General features: G+C 42.7%; 2 protein-coding genes across 4 annotated transcripts in view; one reads left to right on the forward strand and one right to left on the reverse strand.

Moving 5' to 3' along the window:
* Window positions 1–7,695: 7,695 nt before the first annotated feature.
* Window positions 7,696–23,496, forward strand: part of TBC1D1 (TBC1 domain family member 1) — a 199,740-nt gene continuing 183,939 nt past the window's right edge. For 2 of the 3 annotated variants that reach the window (XM_075194772.1, XM_075194773.1), the window contains exons 1-2: window positions 7,696–7,836; window positions 12,721–13,229. In XM_075194772.1, the coding sequence (XP_075050873.1) occupies window positions 12,810–13,229 (420 nt within the window). In that variant the 5' untranslated portion in view covers window positions 7,696–7,836; window positions 12,721–12,809. The remainder of the gene's footprint in view (window positions 7,837–12,720; window positions 13,230–23,496) is intronic. The other variant, XM_075194774.1, reaches the window with a different exon arrangement.
* LOC142103602 (uncharacterized) lies at window positions 13,911–21,633 on the reverse strand. Its single transcript, XM_075187690.1, has 3 exons — window positions 19,805–21,633; window positions 16,694–17,104; window positions 13,911–13,921 (listed from the first exon to the last, which is right to left on the reverse strand). Exons 1-3 carry the CDS (start codon window positions 21,492–21,494, stop codon window positions 13,911–13,913), a joined length of 2,112 nt encoding a protein of 703 aa, XP_075043791.1. The 5' UTR covers window positions 21,495–21,633.

Consider the following 23,496-nt stretch of genomic DNA (forward strand, 5'->3'; position numbering starts at 1 on the left):
CGATGAATAATCTGGCAATGTATTGTGTGGCTAATCTTTCAATTGTTGTACTTGGGGTGCAGGCCATATTTATCTGACAATTGTTACTGCCTCTTCACTTTCCATAATGTCTGTACAAAGTTTTAAATGTAGTGTGTGCGCGTAGCATTTCAACAATTTTAGCTTTTGCACCTTACACTAATTTTTTTTGTTATTCAATTTATCCAATTACTTGGTTCTATTGGTGGCAAGGCAGATGACACTTTTTTTTGCAGTCGCTACAATGTTTTACATACCGCCACTGAATGTCGAAAATGCCCAGAAAAAACCCTCTAACAAAAAGTCCTTTTTTTAAGCTATAGATTTCACTGAATGACCCTTCCACAATGTAAATGTATTGAGAAATAGAAATTGGCACTCAAATTTTTTTTATATATATATATATATATATATATATATATATATATATATATATATATATATATATATATATATATATATATATGAAAATATCGCCGGAAATGACGTTTCGGCTTGTTTTGAGATCCAAGTTTGGCCGGAGAAACCAAGTCACTCAGATCCCCAACGTCGGATTTCACATATTCTGAACCGGTCATGTCTAGTAAACCACCAATGTTAAAGCAGAAATTCTCGAATTACATTTTTGTTGGATCATCATCATCATCACCATTTTTACCATTTATTTATATAGCGCCACTGATTCAGAGAACTCATTCACATCAGTCCCTGCCCCATTGGAGCTTACAGTCTAAATTCCCTAACATACACACACACAGACCGACAGACAGACAGAGACTAGGGTCAATTTTGATAACAGCCAATTAACCTACTAGTATAATTTTGGAGTGTGGGAGGAAACCGGAGCACCCGGAGGAAACCCACACAAACACAAACTCCACACAGATAAGGCCATGGTCGGGAATTGAACTCAAGACCTCAGCGCTGTGAGGCAGAAGTGCTAACCACTTAGCCAAATCATGATGTAGTAATTGTATTACTATGAGTGGAATTATACTATTACATCTATTCAACATCGGGCTAAAATAAGAATATTTATATAAATATAATGAATACGTGTCTAAATTATATAGTTACAATTATAACTTGTGTGATTCAAAATGTCTGCACTGAGTCTCTAAATATTGACATTTATAGTGATGCACTGTATAAGGCGTATTATATACAGTGAAGCAGTATTTTTTATGTTAATAGATATTTAATAAGATTTTGCAGTGTGCATTATTAGTCTCTATGCGCCTCATTTTGGGTTATGAGCAAAGCAAAAAAAGTAGCAAATTTGCACGTTGGCAAAACCGTGTTGCTCTGCATGGGGATTGGGAGGCCAAATTTAAAAGTGCAGACAGATTTAGAGTTCAGAGGGAGTGTGTCCTAGCTCAACTCTAAATTGCAGTGTAAAAATAAAGCTGCCCAAGATTTTCCCTGTAGGCAAAAAAATAATAACACATTTGTACTGCATTACAACACGGTTAGTCCAGAAGCAAGTTTACTCCGTTTTTTACTTTGCTCCTATCTCTAAAGAGTCCCTGTGTTTTAATGTTAAGGACTCTTTTAAGTGACATGCTTCATGTACACACCGTCAGTTTCATTGTATCGTATCCTTGATCTGTGTTAAGAATGTGCAGAGCTGTTTGTTATTTACTGTTGTGTTTTTTTTCATAGCCACGATTGTTAAACTAAATTTTATTGATGTCTTGATAAAGGTGGTATTACCATTGAAACATTGATGTGCACGCTATAATAATACATTTCTTTAAACAAAGACTTTGTATTGTTACAATTGGTGTAAGATTTGTAATTTTAATTTTCTGAAATGTATTATTACACTTTTGAATTGCAAGACATTAGATTTAAAGGACAACATGAGGACTTTTGATCACATTTTAGGTCACTGCAGTTAAGAAAAAAAAGATAAAAACAAAAAAACAAAAAGTGGGTGTATTGTATATTGTGTGTGAGATAGATGCATAATAAAATGCGCAAAATTTCAGGTTTAAAATGACCTCAACTGTATTTACTTTTTTGGTAGTCTAAGGTCATTTTATGTAAGGCAGTAATCTGGCAGGGTCTTTTAGCTGGTTAGTCCATTTTTATTTGTCTGTATTAGATTTCTATCTGTTGCATGTTATACAGTCTTTTCTTGGTGCCACATTTTATACCCCCGGCAGTGCATGTTGGGCAGGGAGTGGCAAATTTTAGTGCTGGCAGGGTGGGGGGGGGGGGCAAGATTCGGCTCTGCAGCCTCTTAGGGACATTTTAAAGGAAAAAAAAATGCTGGTGGCCCAGTGACCCAGCCCATGGTAGCCCACTATGGGACCGGTCCGGGGTATGGATGCCCTCTTGCCCCCCAGCCCAGCCTGCGCCTGATGTTGGGTGAGCTGAGCCAAGTCGCCTGCTGTCTGATGCATTTGTCATCAGCTGAACACAGACTTCATGCACTCACCATTACCGAGTGATCTTTAGAGTCTGGGCATCTGTCTGATATTTAAAGCATACAGTACAACCACTCTATTTATAGTCTAAAGAGTCCTGTTACACTCATAGAATAGCAGTCCATTGAAGTAATTACATAAAATGTCTCTATGGCGCTAATAATCTTACACAGTCCCGAAATAAAAAATCCCTGAATCCTCCTTATGCCATAAAATCATATATGATATATAAATATAAGTCCAAAATCATTAGATCCAGGATATTAATACATTTTCAGTGATCATATACTAAAACGGCATACTAGCATGTCCTTTGAAGGAGATGCTAATGTGCAGTTTTGGTATATGATCACTGAAAATTTATATGATTTTATTGCATAAGGAGGATTCAGGGATTTTTTATTTTGAGACTGTGTAAGATTATTAGCGCCATATCTACTCACCATATTTTATATTACTGTTTTTGTGCATACTTGGATGGGGTGTATGTAGGTGATCAGTGGGCAGCTCCAATCAGTCAGCGCAGACACACCCCCACATTGTTTTGCATAGCTGACGCTGTAAGGCAAGGACGGGTGCTGCCTACACCAAGCTTTGTATTACCAGCACTTTCCTCAGGAATCTCATCCACCTAGGCTTTGAACTCCCATTTATTAAGCAGAAAATCAGAACTATTTTATCGGTCAGGTTTGAATCCAAGGCCACGGCACTGAGCTAACATCTGTACCACCATATCGACCAAGGTGCTTTCTGTGTGAAATGTCTTCTTGGTTTTCTGCCACGATCCAAAGACATACAGGCAGGTTAACTGGCTTGTGACTAAATCGTGTGTGCACTACTGTGCCCATAGTAGGGAAATTAAATTGCAAGCTCCACTGGGACAGAGGTTGAGGTGAATGAATATCTGAATGTACCGCAGTGTTATATACAGGGGCAGAAAAAAAACTGTGGGGAGGGTCTAGCGATATTAGTCTACCCGCCTGGAGGCCTCAGCTCTTGCCCTTTTGATCATGCCAGGGGCTGGTGCATGTGGAATGAAGACCCATTCATCTACGTCCCCTGCCCAAAAGAGCATGGCATGGGGTGTAGCCAAATGGAGGCATTGCCAGTCCCCCCCTCACTTCCAGGCTATGGCCCCTGTAGTGGCGGTAGCTCTGCCACTGGTAATATATGAATATTATATAAAGGATAAAAATAATAATAATGGTGACATAATATAATAAATATAATTAACATTTACAGTTGAAGCTGCCAAATTTCCTGAGTTCACCAAGTGGTCATCTTGGAAGATTATAATACTTGTTATAACTTTAAAACAGACATATCTCCAAATACACTTGTTTTATTCAAGAACAAGCTCTACAAAATATAATATAACCCATATTTAATTCAATAAGAAGTACGGTACCAAACATACTATTTTGGAAGATATATTTTCAATATAATATCCTTATTTTGAAATGTCCTTCAAAATTGCATTTTTATCCTTTCCTGGCAGAGTTCAGAGCTGGAATGAAACTGCTCAGCTCATTATCTCCACATTATTATATCTTTGGAGTCTTAGCTGTTAACAATTTGTACAGTACGCCATGGCTATTTCCAATGACCATCTATAATTATAGCGTGTTTTCTTTATTAGAACACAGAGAGTCTGAGAGAAAGGCCAAGCACAGGGCAGGTCTGGCAGCTGTTGTTTACATGTGATGAGCAGTAAACATTCTACAGCCGGTGAATGTGACAGAACATTCCATACCTAATGCTTTATATTACTCTCTGCTTTTCCAGATCTACATCTACCACACAAATGTATGCGGAAACATAACAGGCCAGGCAACAATAACTGACGAATATAAAGGTAATAGACAGCTGTTTCTCATAGTAGTCAATTATTAATTACATGTTCCTACAATAAAAACAAAATAAGATACAGCATTGGTGGATTAAAACAAGCTGTGTGCACTTAGTCTTATATTAATTCATAAATCCATATAAATAGGGCTTTCATAAGGGCTGTTGATGGCTGCTACTAAGATAGCCACATGAAACAATTCTGTCTGGAGTTCTGCATGTGAAATGGTTATTACAGTTTCCTATAAATACAAACTTCATAAAAGATTTTACTAACATGCCCCTCAACGCAGCAGGAGACCAGGGCACATCTATGTAGTTGTGAGAGCGCGGACCAATCACAAACTGCAATCTCTTATTTTGGCTTGTGATTGATCCTCCCCTCACAACTCCTCCTGTCCACCCCTATAAGAGGAGGGGAGAAGCCCCAGGAGAACAGGTGCATGTAAGAGCTTTCCTTGGAACTGATGGACAGTTAGCAACTATGACTATAATCTACTATATCCCAGTTTTCCGTTTGTTTATATACAGTGCCAGAACTAAACCCCACATGATCCCTGATGAACAGGGGCCTAACTAGCAATCAAAAGTACCGTACAGGACAGTTAAGGGTTCTGTTCCTTTCCAGATGACCTCCTCACGGTATAATTTTGCCCAAAATGAGTGCCTGTCTCCTTAGGGAGGTAGAGACCACCGATTGCAGGAAAACCTCCCTCATTTGTTTATGATTATTTTTATGATCATCCCTCTGATAAGGGAAACAATACTGGAAGATAATTCAAGGGTAACTGTGCTCTGCAACATCAGACACTGGTTTCCCATTTACAATTACAACGTCTTAAAATGCTTTAGACAAAGCAAAATTCCCAGGTCGGGAAAGGGGGGCAAAGGGAAGAACCAAAACACCTTCATTAATATTAGACAAGGTAACATTGGCATTAGTACTAGCATTAACAACATTATCACCAGTATTAGCATTAATACAAATATTATCACTAACATTGGAATTAGCATTTATATCAGCGCAGCATTCACCTCGGCATTAGCACTGGTAAGGTTATTAATATCACCACCAGCATTAACATTAGTATCAGCAGTAGAAAATGTCCTGTCACCCCCACTTACACCCCCACTGCTATATAACTTCTTGGGAGATCCAGTCCTTATGATCCTTTTTCTTTTGTTTCAATTTTTAATATATCTCCATGTATACACTCGATGTGTAGTACATTTTTCATTTTTCCTAATCACCTTTTTTGGTGGTATCAAGCCTTCTAATACCAAGGTGTACCAGAGTCTTCCACGCCTTTTACTATTTCCCCTGAATTTCTCCCTGTACCTGACCTTGGCTCTGTCAAATGCACTAACGTCCAAAACAGCCATTAGTGTCTCTCTCCTCTTTACCACCTGACAGGTCTCCTGCAGCTGCACTGACTGGGAGTGTTTCTCTGGACAAACATGTTGCCCCATCAAAGAATTCTCCTAATGTACGTGCACCCTTTGTGTTAACTGTGGCAGAAACCCATTAAGGAATAGCTCCAAAACCACAGTCTTAGCAGCTGTATGTGCCCCTAACTCTAGCCATTTGTTAGCATAATCAGTAAGATGATGGGTTAAGGCCCAGGACCTACCATCCATTGAGGAAACTTCGTTAAGGTATCTGAAAATGACTAAAATAAATTAAAGACTAACCCCTCACCATGCACGTTCCAGTCTCAGTTTGTCTGTCATGGGCAAGGGTGAAAGGCTATAGAAGGAAACTAGCAAACGTGACATCACATAGATTATCAATACAAATCATAACAGATATATTCATTTAACATGCAAATTTCTCTTTAGCTTTTATATGTTTCCTATTATGACTACCTTAAGCAGACTTCGTGTGGTGCTTTGGTCAGACAATTTTAAGAATCAGGGTTTGTATGAGCCAAAAACAACTACAAAGGGTCTCTAAGGTATCTATTTATTGTTCAACAGCGGTAAAAATCATTATGCATCGATGCAAATTACAGGGATACATAATGCAGCACTGCTGCCATTAACCACGCTCCGGGAGACGGGCGAAGACCCCCTTTCTCCACAAAGCTGTGTTTCTGTTCACCGGCAGCCTAACACTGCTGGCGAATGGAGAAATTGTGATGCGCATAGCGCTTTAATCCGGGAGGGATCCAGCGGGGCTGTAAAGGCAGCTGGGACCCGTTGACAGAGATAGGTAGTGCCATCCTGAGATGTCGTTACTTCGCTTTTTAGCAGCTTATTAAATTGCCTACTGCTGCTGTTCCCATAGAGGTCTATGGGGACAGCGGTAAGTGCTGGTAATTAAGGTAATGCCGGAGAAATATTTAATTTTTCCAGCGTTAACCATACTTGCCAACCTTTTTAAACTTCTTTCCGAGAGATCCCAGGCAGGGGGGCGTGGCTTGAGGGCGGGATTCGGTGAATTGTGTTATTTTGGCCCCGCCCCCCACGACAAAATGCAGTTTTTGTCGTGGGAGCAGGGCCAAACTGACGCGATTCACCGCAAATTGCGTCATTTTGACAGCAAGATGCTGCTTGCAGGATATTTGCCTGCTCTCCCGGGAGTCTGGGAGACCTACCCGAATTTTGAGAGTCTCCCGGACATTCCGGGAGAGTTGGCAAGTATGGCGTTAACCCTTTGATTTTTGCCCCAGCATTTTGTTTGCCACTTCTTAAATAGACCCCAAAATCTGATAGGATCAGATAGAATTTTGATCAAGTCTATCAGAAAACCCTGTCACCCGATGACCACATACACCTGAGTGTGTGTGGTTAACGCTAAACTCCACACCATTGCCACCTGTTCATCCGGTCCACCCACCAAGCCAAGGGATCTGACAAGTTGGCCCTGTCTGTGTGTGGCCAATTTAGCTATAGATTTGTTCATTCAGCAGTTTTAGTGAATGGACACATTGCAGAGTGTGTCGCCAGCTTAATCATGTTACACCCTTTCAAACTACATTATTCGTAGCATAAAACTTGAGCGAGTTAAGGAAGGAGCATTCACTTTGTATATTGAATATCTGAAATGTGTTTACAAGTATTAACCCTTTTTCAGCTACATTCTACACATCCGCAACCTACTTTCACTTCATCACTTTAGAGTTCTGCAGTGGTAATGGTGACACATTTCTGTCCCCCTCTCACACATATCCTCTCACACACTTTATTCTTCATGTTTCTGAATCGCCCAGCTCCTCTCCTGCATTTTCTTCTTGTCATACATATCATGCTGTAGATCAAGCACATATTCTCTCTCCCCCCTCTCCCCACATGTCCCAATCAGACCGCAGTGATCCTTTCTATGTCCTATTTCTGTCCCTCCCCATCCCTGTCCTTCTCATGCTGTTCTGTACGTGTTGCTTTGCAGTGTTATGTGGCTGACAGTGTTGAGGGGGAGGAAAGGGCTCTGCTTTTTTTTCTCAGGGGTCATCTTGTAAGTTGTTGTTTGCTGTACTGGCCTAAGGAACATCCCTCTGCAATACCAGACCTCCTCATTCATCCAGACCCCTGCTGTCGGGTAGGTGCCACTTGGTTTGTTCTCTTCTGCAGTACATATAATTCTGATTTGCAGTGTCCCGTCATGCAGATACATTTAATGGGTAATTCATGCAATTGAAACTGCACACTTAGCCTATATGCTAAAAGAATTGCTGTAACGCTACATTTACCAAATGCTGCATATCAGGGGATGTGACAATTTTTGTACTTCTTGATACTAATGTGCCTGTATGAATATAACATTTATTTGTCAGTGCATGATCTGTTATATTTTATTAATGTATTAAATGCACCATTCCCTCTGGACTTTCTACTTTAATCACTATAGATTTCTAACCTGAGCAGCTATATCACACAGTACAACATTACATTATTTATCATGCGTCCACTTCTCCCTGTTTGGACCCATATTTTACTGTTCTTATTTCCTTCTGTGATATCACTCATTTAATTCCATGAAAAATCTCTCCAAGTCTCCACCCTTGTACTGGATCCAGATGGGTCTGTACAAGTCATAACATATGTGTAATTGTGTCCACTCCACTGTATACTATTGTGAGCTTTGTATGGAGCGGTTTTATCCTGGGTATTGATATGACTTTATATGTTTATTAGTCAAAAGATGGAATGCAACATAAATGTGCTGGTTTTACACTAACCGTCCAGTGCACCTGTTGCCTACACAGGACTTATACAGTGCACTGTAATACAAACCACCTTGCTGTTACACTGGTGCACCTAGATGGTTCATGCGGCGCACTTCAAGGTTGACTACTACTGTCTGCTCTTGGGAAGCACCAAGTAAAATTGTGTCTCGTTGTACAGAAAGGCAGGAGTACCACAAGAGGTGCACTGTGCGAACGTGTCACATAAAAGTCCAACCTTCATTAAATGTAACTTTTCCATTTTGTAAAAGTTTATTTCGTACTGCGCCTTGGTAGTTTTCCACTTCAAAAATGTCCTTCGGTTAAGGTAGCCATGCTGTGGGCTCAACCATGAGAATGCAATCTATCAATTCACAAGCAACCCGTTGTCTAAAGCATAGCAATACTTTGTATCACTGAGAGTCCTGGTCTCCTACATTTTCTTTACAACACCTGTTATATACCTTGCCTATTACATCTTATGCACAGTATTATGCTTCCTGTACTGTTTTGTTGGAACTTTAGGGCTTTGTTATATGTTCTTCTTCCCCACTGTACGGCACCTTATAAATAAATGATAATAATAATAATCGTTTTCCTGAGTATTATTTTTATCATCTAAAAAAGTGAAAGGGATGAGAGAATTATAGTCATTTTAGCTCAGGTGTTTCATTAGCTATATATAACCCAACCTGGTGCTGTAATAAAACTTCTATTGCATAACTAATTTGATTGCACTGGGTTGTAATAACTATGGGAGGCTTGTAAAGGTATCTGCATGGATGGTGTTTGTTATAAGTTTATGTAATATGATACAGTCTAAGTTGTGGACTTCAAATCGTTCCATTTTTGGTTTAATAACTTTGTAACATTGTGTGTAATATGGCGCTTTATAAACAAAGGACACGGTGGCTCAGTGGTTCCCGACCATGGCCTTATCTGTGTGGAGTTTGTATGTTCTCCCCGTGTTTGTGTGGGTCTCTTCCGGGTGCTCCGGTTTCCGCCCACACTCCAAAAACGTGTGTGTGTGTGTGTGTGTACGTGTGTGTGTACGTGTGTGTGTGTACGTGTGTGTGTGTACGTGTGTGTGTGTGTGTACGTGTGTGTGTGTGTGTACGTGTGTGTGTGTGTGTACGTGTGTGTGTGTGTGTGTGTGTGTGTGTACGTGTGTGTGTGTACGTGTGTGTGTGTGTGTACGTGTGTGTGTGTGTGTACGTGTGTGTGCGCGTGCGCGTGTGCGTGTTTAGACTGTAAGCCCCAATGGGGCAGGGACCGATGTGAATGAGTTCTCTGTGCAGCGCTGCGGAATTAGCGGCGCTATATAAATAAATAAATGATGATAATAATAGGGATGTCATGGAGCTAAAGCTGTAACTAATTGAAAATACACTAGGTTTATCACAATCCCCCTCATTTCTCTATTCCCTGAAATAGACCTTGAGAAACAGCACCAACCACTTTTCATTTATTTGGTACACTATTTTTCATTATTAATTAATGTATTTATAAGGTGACAAAAATGCTCTGTAGCACAGTTTAATGGTGGTAGACAACCACAAATTATACAGTGAACAACGAGAAGAGTAAAACAACTACAAATTACACTATAAACAAACAGTAGCAGGATACATAGTACAGAGGGGGATTCAGAGGAGGGATGTGGACAAAACAGGGGGCACTCCAGTGAGAAGCAATCCTGTGCCCAGGAACATGAGCCAGAGACACTGTAGGCAGATCTATGACACCAGGTAAAATGTGAACATGGGTGTGCAGGTAGAGAGGATAGTGTATGTAGGAAACCACGAGGAAAGAGAGCCCAGCCTGTGGTAGTTTACAATCTAGAGGGGAGGGGCAGACACAAAGATGAATATGAGTGGGTAAGTAGGTGGGGGGGGGCAGTAGGAGATGAGTTAGGAGGGGTAGGTGTTGAGGGAAGGGGAGTATGAGATGAGTTAGGAGGAGGACTGATGGGCTTTGATGAATAAATGAGTTGTTAGGTCCTCGAGGCCTTGGCGATTAATGAATAGTCTTATTAGATGTAAGAGTGAGTTCCAAAGGTGGAGAGCAGCACAGGTGAAGTCTTTGAGGTGGGAGAGAGAGATGGAGTGTGGATGGAGATGAGGATGAAGATGTAGGGGGAGATGAGTAGCGGCTGGCAGAGAGGGGAAGCTGATGCAGAGCGTCGGGAGACGAAAAAAGGTTGAGGACAGATTAAAGTGGGGAGGATGGGTGAGAGGAAGGCTGGAGAGGAGGAGGTTGCAATCGTTTAGGTGAGAAAAAATGAGAGAGTGGATGAGAGTTTTGGTTGCATCTGAGATGAAAAAGGGTCTGATCCTAGAGATCTTGCGAAGGTGGAAACAGGACTGGGAGAGGGAATGAATGTGGGGAGTAAAGGAAAGAGATGAGTCAAGGCACCCAGGCAGCGGACATGTGGAACAAAGGAGATGGTAGTGTTGCCAACGGACAGGAAAATGAGAGGATGTGAGGGGACACTGGAGGGAGGGAAGACAAAGGGCCTGAGTCATTAAGGAGAGTAAAACATAAAAAGGAATAACTTTGCAGCAGGGCAAAATCATGTTGCATTGGAAGGGAAGGTAAATTTTATATGTGGGGACAGATTTATAGTTGGGGTCAGGCATGTCTTAGATCAACTTTAAATTTCAGTGTAAAAATAAAGCTATCATGTATTTGTGTGCTACATGAGAAAACAGCCAGTGTTTAACTTATGTGCAAAATAATACACTAATTTGCACCCCTTGCATTGTAACATGGTTTGTCCTAGAGAGCATTTACTATTTTTTTTTACCTTAGTTTACTTATTGAAAGTGCTGGGACATCCAAGAGCCAATAGCAGATAGACAGCCGGAGAAGTGAGAGAGAAGCGAAGAAAAGAGGTCATGAGAGGAGAGGTAAATTGGCGGAGAGGTGGTATTGGGGGCCGAAGGAGCTGATAAGTTCACCAAGGGAGGAAGTATACAGGGAGAGGAAGAGATGGGATGGTGGAATCAGGGGTAGAAACAACAAAAGAGCAGTTTGAAAGCTAGGAGTTAAACCAGAAAAGGATGATGTCACAGAGGTCGATGGAGTGGAGGGTCTGCAGGAGGAAGGGAAGACCGTGGTGTCAAATGCTGCAGAGAGGTCCAGAAGCAACAGTAAGGAGAACTGGTCATTAGATTTGGCAATGAAAAGATTTGTGGCATTGGTAAGGGTGGTTTCAGTGGAGTGGAGGGAGCGAATGCCAGACTGAAGTGTGATGAGGTGGGAGTAAGAGGATAGTTGAGGAAGCTGGTGAGGCAAGTCGCTCAAGAAGCTTGGAGGTGATACACAGAGGTAAATACTGCACTCACACTGGGACTAAAGAGCAGGCTGGTCAACTGCTGCACACGTCAACTCACCATAAAAGTAACCATATAAGTTACATAAACTTAGCATAGCACACCAGTTTGCAATTATTGGGACATCCACCTATTTAATAAGTATATAGACGCAGAGTATAGCAAATATATATCCATGTGAGGCTGCAGCGGAGCATTAAAATCACTGAATGAGTGACATTATGTGTATTTTAGGTAACCATTTGTGCCCTTGCAAATGCTTAGATTCACCTAATGGTAGTACTGGTCCTGATTGTAGAAGTATTAAGACAATCAGCTGCTGGACACCAAAACTGTTCTTCCCCATTATTATTCCCCTTCTGGTTCTAGGGAAGGCTGAAACTGTTGTGTTGTATGAGCACTCTTGTGGTTTTCCACTAGCTTGAAGGGTTGTATGTAGCCCAATTTTTTTCTTTCGCATCATGCTAAAGACACTTGTTCCCTGTTTTTGGTGACAGCTGCTGCCATCAAGTAGGCAGTGGAGCTCATAGAGGAACAGAGATGGCAACAGTAATGATGGTTAACCACAATAACAGTTGAACTCTCTGGGTCCAGCTGCTGCACTGACAGGGTATTCAGTAGATCTTCTAAATAACTCTTTGGTGTGATGACACTCCTTGACACTACCATGACATTTCCCACTGCCTTCACAAATTTTTATATTTGTGAGAAGATGATTAAGTGGGAGGTAGGGCACAGCCATCTCTATCATATACATATAATGCACCTTGTAAGGCTTGTTTTTCTTAAATGTTCCCCATACAAAACTTCCTAATGACAAATTAAAGATATAGGACAATTTACACACTTTAAGATCTTCTATAATTTCACAATATGTCAGGAATGCATTCTGTTAACCTATTCTTTGTTTTGTTTCCCATAAAGGTGTTTTCATATTTGAAATGCAAGAACAGCACCAAAATCCACCACCGTTTATCAAACTGTAAGGATTAGAAAGCTTATATATTCTCACAATGGATCTCATATCATTTACTGCCCCAAAACAAGCCGTACAAAGTGACATTGTTGTGGAATACAGACTTCAGTTGACAGGATCTTTGGCTCTAAATGCTTTCACTACAATGCCCATGTTACCTTGGATTGTGGCAGAGATCAAGAGGAAAAGCGTATCTAGGTCCAAGGATTTACAAGCTGTCCGCCCAGTCCGGCTTTTTGTGTCAGCCACATGCATCTGTTGTGAGCCAGATCCGGGTGATAGCCAACAATGGGATCCTTTAATTTGCTCTAGCATTTTTGAATACAAGCCACAATGTGTCCAGAAACTGATACATAATAGCCAGGATCCCAATTACTTTGCTTGTCTGCTAAAGGAAGAAGACATCATACATCAACACAGCACATGCTATGTTTTCCGATCTGCTGACCAATCCAAAGTAAGTGTTACTATTCTAAGCTGGAATGTTATAGTATACTCAATAACTGTATTGTCCGTCTATAAGAGAACTGTTCCTGTATAGACTGTTGTAACATACAGAAATATATAACTAAAACCAATCTTGAAGTATTGAGCTACCCTAGTACATATGAATTGTACTATATTTGTACTAGGTTATAGACTGGAGTGGAGGTAGAGGCGTTTTTTCTTATCACTACTAACTTGTTAGCTTATATCTCTATTGCTTATGCCACGTGGTCTCAAGTAATCCAATGTGTTATATGCAGTGGCAGAACTTTGGTGCAGGGGGTGGGCCGCTGCCCCCAACCACCGAGGTACCCCCTGGACACCCACTTCATCCCCCTAAGGCTACCACTCTGCTAGTTATTTTCTAAGTGGCACAAGCACCGGCCGCGGGGGGCCCATGAGGTTACAGCTCCCTGTTACTTTGCTATAAGCAATGCAGTGTTTGGCCCCTATTTCTATTAATATAATTCTAGGTTGTACAGTTCTAATTTCCAACACCTTTTCAATAATACTAGCCACACACTCCTTTTTTCTGTTTCCAAATGATCAAACACATTTATGTACAATCACATCAATATAAGAAACTGAGGTACACAATTGCATCTTTGACAAACATAGTTTATCAAAAATGAGTCAACATTTTACATATGCTTCAAATTTGATCTGAAAATATAGAAGTTTGGAATGCTGCATGATTTACAATGCAACATATTGGATTATTGGCCATCAACACAGTATCCTCCAGCCAGGAATAGAAGTTATGGGTGAGGATGAGAGGTGCACGCCTTGGGTACAGAGGAATGCTCAAAATGGAAGATATTTAGAGATAATTGAAGAGATGTTGGTGACGTTTTGTAAAAGGCTCTGTAGTAGAAGTGTTTTATATTCATTCGGTACAGAAAACCAATGTAGGGCATACTTACCTACTTTCTTCGGCTCTCTTCCGGGAGCCAGCCAGTGGAGGTGGGCGTGAGGGGGGCGGGGCGGCCAAAATCGTGTCATTTAGGCCCCGTCCCCTGTGACATCATGACGCAAACTCGTCATTTGACAGCGGGAGGGGGGGGGCAAACGCGGCGTTTCGGATCTAATTCTGCCCACTTCACTAGGAAGTGGGCCACTTCCTAGTGAAGTGGGCAGAATTCGGGAGATTGCCACACTCGCCCGGGAGTCCGGGAGACTCTCGCAAAATGCGGGAGTCTCCCGGACATTCCGGGAGAGTTGGCAAGTATGATGTAGGGGCTAGTAAAGCTGAGCAGAACATTTTGCAAGGAAAATCAGTCTATCTGCTGCATTCAAAATCGATTGTAGGGTTGAAAGTCTGGGTAGGGGGTCAATAAAATGGGAATTACTATAGTCAATGCAGCAGATGAGTGAAGGAATAAAGGTTTTTGCAGTGAGACACTTGTGTATTCTGGCAATGTTTCTTAGTCGTATGTAACAGGATTTGAATACAGATTAAAAAGGATATTCATGTTCCAGGAGAAGTGCTATAGATAGAGAGGAGCAGTGGGCCTAGTGCCTTCTGGTATTCCACAGACAGAGAGAAGCAAACACTGAAGGAATGGTTTGATAATTAGGATGAGAACCAGGATAGAACGGTGTATTAGAGAATGCAGCATTTGTATGAGAAGTGGGAGGTTGTCACATGCAGAATTAAAAGTAGTGGCTTTTAAGTTACATCAATGCTGGGAATGAAAGCCTAGGGGGTATATTTACTAAACTGCGGGTTAGAAAAAGTGGAGACGTTGCAAATAGCAAACAATCAGATTCTAGCTGTCATTTTGTAGAGTGTACTAAATAAATGACAGCTAGAAGCTGATTGGTTGCTATAGGAACATCTCCACTTTTTCAAACCCGCAGTTTAGTAAATATACCCCTAGGAGTCCAATATTTTGTGCCAGGAAAGAAATTGTGTGAGGAGAATGTAGGCAAGCCTCTCGGGAAGCTTGGAGGGGCATGGGAGTTGACAGATAGAGAATTTGGGTCCAAATAAGTTGTTTTTAGTATATGTAAGTAAGTAATGCCCACATGTTTGAATAACGATGGAAAGATACCAGTGGAGAAGCAGGGGTTACAGATTTTTGCTGAGGCTGAGATGAGCACAGGAGACCACAAATTACTGATTTGTGAAGAATTGAAGTAGGAAACAAGATCTAGGACAGTGATGATGGTTTAAAGCACAGATATTGGAGATTTAAATATATTAAAGAGGTTTTTGGTGTTAGAAGTCGGAGTGGATGTCACGAACAGCACTCACCTGAGTCTGTGTGACGCTTACGTGACACAGGGTTAACCACACAACAACCACTTGGTCTGTCTAAAATGATTAAATACTTCCCTATCTATGCCACACACTAGCTTTGCGATACTAATTACCACCACCAAGGTTTTTTCGGATAAGAGCTGACACTCTTATTTAGGAAGCCTTCGGTTCTCCCTAGCATTAATCCAACACAATTTACTTTAATCAGAGTTCACTTAAATCACAAGGTTTGCACAGTTTCAATTAGGTAGCGTCTGGACCAAACTGTCGCGTGAATTCATAAGAACACAGAGACTAGAACTTATTAAGTGTAATTTAATATGGAAAATACATCCACAATGCTTAAGATAAAAAGATAATAAAATGACATACAAATAGAGTGCAATTGTTTCTTATAAAATAAAAAGGATAAAACACAGAATTGATACCTCACTTAGAATCAAGTTTGTGGTGCCGGGAGGAGCAGGAAAAAATGGAACCTCTTCAATTAAACTCCCTCAGAAGAAGAACCCAGGGTTACATTTTCAATACAGTTTTAAAGTCAAGCTACAGGGCCCCCCAGCCCCCTTCCCTGTGAGGTCAGAACCAACAGGATGGAAGAATGCAAATTAGGGTCTTATGACTTTGCTGTTTGAATACCTCTAAGTCAAGTTTTCTTTACACCGTCCTAACTTTTCAACAGTATGGTTTACGAACATGATTTTACCTTCACACAACAGGTCCTAAGTTTCCCTTCATCTGCATACCACACATGCCTCTGGTATGTATGATATTGGAGAAAATGATATGATCTTTTCCTGTGCCCTTATTCAGCTTAAATCTGTCATTAACATACAACCCAGTCTCTGCAGTCGGCCTGTCTGGGGCCTCCCAAACATGTGTGAGATTTCATTGTCTTGCAAGAGATCTCCTCAAAGGCATTCACATTTGCCATCCTGCCATAAATGGTATAAGGTGCTACCCTTATCTACCAGCCCCCCTGGGTGGTTTAACATACACAAAACCCCTTGATCTAACAGCTCCTAAGAGAACCATGTCTCACTATTTCTAGGAAGTAATTCACAAACATATATTTGCAGATTTATGCCTAAAAATTAGCTTGCACATGACACCTCCCCGTTCTAGAGGGTGGCAGGGAAATTGTTACCTACAAGACGATTTTCCCTGCTCACCTGACACAAGGCTTTCGTTCTGACGGGATAATCCATCTGCATTACCATGGTGGCTCCCTTTTCGGTGCTGAACAGTGAAAGTGTATTGCTGGAGGGTCAAACTCCACCGGAGCAACTTCCCATTGTCCCCAGCCACCCTGTGCAACCAGCTGAGAGGGTTGTGATCTGTGATTACCGTAAAGTCCCGTCCGTACAGGTAGGACTGCAACTTTTGCAAGGCCCACACTATAGCTAAACACTCTTTTTCCACAACTGCGTAGGCCACCTCCCTGGGAAGCAGCTTCCGACTTAGGTACAGTATGGGGTGCTCTTCCCCTTGTTGATTCACTTGGCTGAGTACAGCTCCCAGCCCATAGTTGGAGGCATCCGTTTGCACTGTAAACCTCCGGTCAAAATCAGGAGCCTGCAATACTGGGGATTGGGTAAGTGCAGACTTCAATGCGGTGAATGCCTCTTCACAGTCTGGGGTCCAAGTCACCACTTGGGGCAACCTCTTTTTTGTAAGGTCAGTTAGGGGCTTAGCTAAGGAGCTATATTGGGGCACGAATTTTCGGTAATATCCAGCGGTCCCCAAAAAGGACATAACCTGTTTCTTGGTCTTAGGGGTGGGCCATGCAGCAATAGCATCTACCTTAGTTGGCTCGGGACGCAGGGTACCTCCTCCTACTCGGTGCCCCAAGTACTGCACCTCATTCATACCAATCTGACATTTCTCAGGTTTTATTGTTAAACCCGCCCCCGCTATTTTAGCTAGCACACTGCTCAAGTGGATCAAATGTTCTTCCCAGGTCTGGCTAAACACAGCAATGTCATCTAGGTAGGCTACAGCATACCTCTCTTGGCCCTCTAGCAGGCTATCAACAAGTCGCTGGAAGGAGGCAGGGGCATTTTTCATCCCAAAGGGCATGACCAGGAACTCATACAGACCAAACGGGGTGATAAATGCGGACCGCTCCTGAGCCTCAGGCGTCAGAGGGATCTGCCAATAACCCCTACTCAGATCCATAATGGTTATATAGCGAGCGTGGGCTAACCGTTCTAGCAATTCATCTATCCTGGGCATGGGATAGGCATCAAACACAGTAGCCTCATTTAACCTTCTATAATCCACACAGAACCGGGTTCCACCACATTTTTTGGGGATCAGCACTACTGGTGCAGCCCAGGAGCTGTGGGACTTTCTAATTACCCCTAACTCCAACATTTCTTCAATCTCCCTTTTCATATCTGTCTGCACTTCCAGGGAAACTCGATAAGCTGTCTGTCTGAGGGGAGGCTGATCGCCTGTGTTTACATGATGAGCAACTAGATGTGTTTGCCCTGGCTTCCCTGTGAAATGATTCTGATAGGGCCTCAATGTCACAAACAGCTGATCTAGCTGTACTTCTGTCAAGCTCTCACTACGCTGGGTGGTCTCTAATGATCTCCCACTCTTGGCAGAGGCTACTAAGTCTAACAAGGGGTCTGGCTCCTGGTCCTCTTCAGGTAAGCTACATACAGCTAATACAGAGACCCCCCTTTCGTGGTAGGCCTTGATCATGTTCACATGATATACCTTGTGCCTCTTCCGTCCCTCATCCCTGGCTACCACATAATTGACATCATTGATGCGTTGAACTATCAAGTAGGGACCCTCCCAAGCAGCCTGTAACTTATTCTGCCGCATAGGAACCAATACCAGAACTTTCTGACCCACTTCAAAGATACGCTCCCTAGCACTGCGGTCATACCATTGCTTCTGCTTAGTCTGGGCAGCCTTCAGATTACTATGCACCATCCCCATTAGGGATTGCATCCTCTCCCTGAACTGCACCACATAGTGGACCACGGAGGTTTCGGGGGTGATTAATTTCCCTTCCCAATCCTCTTTGATCAGATCTAAGGGACCGCGCACCCTGCGCCCATACAGGAGTTCAAAGGGGGAGAAGCCAGTGGATTCCTGCGGCACCTCCCTGTACGCAAACAGGAGGTGCGGCAGAAACCTCTCCCAGTCTCTCCCCTGGGACTCCACAAAGGTTCTGAGCATCTGTTTGAGAGTACCATTAAAACGCTCACACAGGCCATTAGTCTGTGGGTGGTAGGGGCTGGCTATGAGGTGTTCCACGTGCATCTTTTTGCAAAGGCTTTGCATTAAATTAGACATAAACTGTGTGCCCTGATCAGTTAACATTTCCTTGGGGAATCCTACCCTGGAGAAAATGGATATGAGGGCATCGGCCACCTTGTCAGCCCGTATGGAGGAGAGGGCCACCGCTTCGGGGTACCGTGTGGCATAGTCCACCACAGTGAGAATAAATTGTTTTCCAGAGCTGCTGGGAATGGCAAGGGGTCCTATAATGTCCACAGCTACCCGCTCAAAGGGTTCTGCTATTATTGGCAAGGGCACTAGAGGGGCGTGTCCCACATCACCAGGCTTCCCCACCATCTGACAGGCATGACAAGATCGACAATAATTGGCAATATCTTTGCCCATTTCTGGCCAGTAAAACTTTTGCTTTAAGCGAGACTTAGTTTTCTTTATGCCTAAATGCCCTGCCAGCGGGACCTCATGAGCTACCCTGAGTAACCCTTCCCGATACATAAGGGGTACCACTAGCCGTTTCTCCATCACCCCCGCCTCAGGTACATCTCTGGCTACATTTTCCTTATACAACCTTCCCTGTTCCCAAAACACTCTTTCTTTATCAGACTCAGTGGGAGGACTGCCTGCTAGGCACCTCAGTGTTTCCAGTGTAGTGTCAGTCTGCTGTGCTTGTTGAAAAGCCTGGCTTCTCACTTGCTGCTCAGTGTCTGGTGATAAAGGTAAGGCGTCTGTAACTGCAGGTGCTGGAGGGAGGGGGGTTAGAGGGGGAGCTTCTGGGTCAGAGGGACTTTCTACCTCTCTCTCAGGAGTTAATTGTGAGGACCTATCCTTCTCTGCTTGCCTACGTGTGACCACTGACACTGAGGAAATAGTTACATCCCCTAACTCCTTGGATACAGACAGTTGACCTAGGTCGGATACAATTGAGCAATCATTTTCCTTCTCACATCCTAGTTTACAGACTTCAGATACAACTGAACAAACATTTTCCCTGTCACATCCTGATACCTGGGAAAAAACATGGTTACGTTCAGAGTCCACAACATCACTATTAGCAACATAACGAGATAACATCCTGCCTAAATCAGTTCCAAGCAAAACATTTGTAGGAATATTGTCCGATACCCCGACTTCCCTTAGACCTCTTCCAGCACCCCAGTCCAGATAGACCCGGGCCATAGGCACAGCAGGGTGTATCCCTCCCACCCCGCGCACAGCAATAGTTTTCCCTGGAATTATATCCGATGACCCCACCAACTCTGAACGCACCAGGGTAACATCAGCACCCGTGTCTCTTAACCCCACAGTTACCTTGTCACCGACAGTGACCGTTTGCAGATTGTCATTCCGGCTCACTTGGGATCCCGCAACACACAGGACAGCTGGAGCAGACCGGGGAGGAGGTGGCCCCACAGTGGAGGCTGTAGATGTCTTTCGGTCTGGACAGGCGGCACTGAGGTGCCCTGTCCTGTTGCAAATAAAACAACGGCGGGTATCTCCCTGAACAGGCTTGGCCCCCACCCTCCCAAAAGATGAAGAAACAACAGCAGGTGAAGGTGCTCCTCCGGGCCGCTCCCCTTTCCAGGCAGACTGTCCTGGCACAAAAGTTCCTCTTTTAGCTGCAGGGGCCCGGGTGACAGTGTACTTGTCAGCCAGTCTAGCTGCTTCCGCAGATGATGCAGGGTCACGATCCACTACCCATTCCTTCACTTCAGCTGGGCACAAAGTCAGAAACTGCTCCTGGATCATCAAATCTTGCAGAGCATCAAAGGTGGTGATCTGTAGCCCTCCAACCCACTGTTTGAATGAAGCACACAGCTGGGCCACAAGTCCTGAATATGTGTCAGAGGCACTGCGTTTTAAATCTCTGAATTTCTGCCTATGCGCCTCTGGGGTGATGTTAAAGCGTTGCAACAGGGCACTTTTGATTGCCTCATAATTTCCGTCCATCTCAGGTGGAAGATCTGCAAAGGCTTCTAATGCTTTACCTCGCAAACCAGGGGTTAAATATTGTGCCCACTGATCTTTGGCCAGTCCATACTGTCTGCATGTCTTTTCAAAACCCCGCAAAAAAGTATCCAAATCCCCATCTTTTTCCAATACAGGGAAATTCTCAGGACGGGGTCTGCTAATACCAGCATCTCTGGTCTCTGGCTGGCGTTTGAGCTTCACAAGCTCCAGCTCATATCTCCTCTCTGCCTCTCGCTCGGCAGATTCTCTTTCTGCCTGTCGCTCTGCTTGGCGCTCCGCTGCCTCCATAGCAGCGCGCCTCTCTGCTGCCTCCATAGCAGCACGCCTCTCTGCTGCCTCCATAGCAGCACGCCTCTCTGCTGCCTCCATAGCAGCGTGTCTCTCTCTCTCCTGACGGTCAGCAGCTTCCTTCTCCTGGAACTGCTGTATGAGTTGCATTTTAGTTGTAATGTCCGCTGGGCCCAAATATTTTAGGGCAGTTTGCAAATAAACATCCATAGCAGTGTCCACACATGAACCATTAGAATCATCCGAAATTAACAGTCCCTGGTTTTGAGGAATACCCACAGTCAGGTCCACTTCTGAGTTCTGGCTATTCTCTTCCTCGGACACAGCTGTGAGTTGCTGATCCCTCTGCACAAGAGCTTCAATCAATTGCTCCTTGCTTTTGCCACTGGTGGGAATTCCTCCATCCTCACAGTCTGAAATCAGCGCCTCCTTTGTCAAGCGTTTATATGCAGCCGCCATCTCCTCCGCTTAATGCCAAATAAAAAAAGATAAGAAAAAAAAGAGAAGGGGAGGGAAAGAAACAATTGCTGTATGTCTTATAATGTTTTAAGCATTGAGTTCAGTCTCTGGTGAATTAGTCTGTATTTCCTCTCTCAGGGATCACACAACCCTAATTCACTTAAATTCTTAAAAAAAAAATTAAAAATATATCCCACAAGCTTGCCACCAATTTGTCACGAACAGCACTCACCTGAGTCTGTGTGACGCTTACGTGACACAGGGTTAACCACACAACAACCACTTGGTCTGTCTAAAATGATTAAATACTTCCCTATCTATGCCACACACTAGCTTTGCGATACTAATTACCACCACCAAGGTTTTTTCGGATAAGAGCTGACACTCTTATTTAGGAAGCCTTCGGTTCTCCCTAGCATTAATCCAACACAATTTACTTTAATCAGAGTTCACTTAAATCACAAGGTTTGCACAGTTTCAATTAGGTAGCGTCTGGACCAAACTGTCGCGTGAATTCATAAGAACACAGAGACTAGAACTTATTAAGTGTAATTTAATATGGAAAATACATCCACAATGCTTAAGATAAAAAGATAATAAAATGACATACAAATAGAGTGCAATTGTTTCTTATAAAATAAAAAGGATAAAACACAGAATTGATACCTCACTTAGAATCAAGTTTGTGGTGCCGGGAGGAGCAGGAAAAAATGGAACCTCTTCAATTAAACTCCCTCAGAAGAAGAACCCAGGGTTACATTTTCAATACAGTTTTAAAGTCAAGCTACAGGGCCCCCCAGCCCCCTTCCCTGTGAGGTCAGAACCAACAGGATGGAAGAATGCAAATTAGGGTCTTATGACTTTGCTGTTTGAATACCTCTAAGTCAAGTTTTCTTTACACCGTCCTAACTTTTCAACAGTATGGTTTACGAACATGATTTTACCTTCACACAACAGGTCCTAAGTTTCCCTTCATCTGCATACCACACATGCCTCTGGTATGTATGATATTGGAGAAAATGATATGATCTTTTCCTGTGCCCTTATTCAGCTTAAATCTGTCATTAACATACAACCCAGTCTCTGCAGTCGGCCTGTCTGGGGCCTCCCAAACATGTGTGAGATTTCATTGTCTTGCAAGAGATCTCCTCAAAGGCATTCACATTTGCCATCCTGCCATAAATGGTATAAGGTGCTACCCTTATCTACCAGCCCCCCTGGGTGGTTTAACATACACAAAACCCCTTGATCTAACAGCTCCTAAGAGAACCATGTCTCACTATTTCTAGGAAGTAATTCACAAACATATATTTGCAGATTTATGCCTAAAAATTAGCTTGCACATGACAGTGGAGATGAGAGATTGGAAGCATATTTATTTGGTAGTGCCCACAACATTTTGGTAGGAGTGGTAGATATATTTAAGGAAGTTATGGGAAGTAAAAGACTTTTGCCAATAGTGTTATACTATAGGAGAGTTTTTGAAGACAGTGCGTTAGTGTACGGTGACTAATATCATAAAGTTAACACAGAAAGAAAAACAAATAGTATTTGGAGTCACTCGGTCAGGGACTGTAACTAGGGGGTGATTTAGATGTTATTAAAATGTGGGTCTGCCAGACCAGGACAGCTGGATGTAAAAATTAAGGTGAGAAGGTTACAGATAAGTGGAAAGTAGTTGAAATGAAAAGAAATTACATTTATGAGGGTATAAAGAGGTTTGGTTAAGTTACAGTGGTGGGGGAGAGATTGTGGTAACCAGGTAATAGTCTGAGATAGGAAAAGGATACTAAAGATATCAGAAATGAAACAAATTTGGGAGAACATGAGAGCAAGGTTGTGGAGATGAATAGAAAAGTTGATCCACCTGGGAAAGGTTAAGAGAGGAGGCAGAAGGAGAATGTGGAATATGAACTGGGATGTTAAAATTACCCAAGAATATAATAGAGATGTCAGAAGACAAGAAATTAGGTTACCAGGCAGATAAATGTTCCATGGATTC

The sequence above is a fragment of the Mixophyes fleayi genome, chromosome 1 (assembly GCF_038048845.1).
Source record: "Mixophyes fleayi isolate aMixFle1 chromosome 1, aMixFle1.hap1, whole genome shotgun sequence".
Classification (NCBI taxonomy): Eukaryota; Metazoa; Chordata; class Amphibia; order Anura; family Limnodynastidae; genus Mixophyes; species Mixophyes fleayi.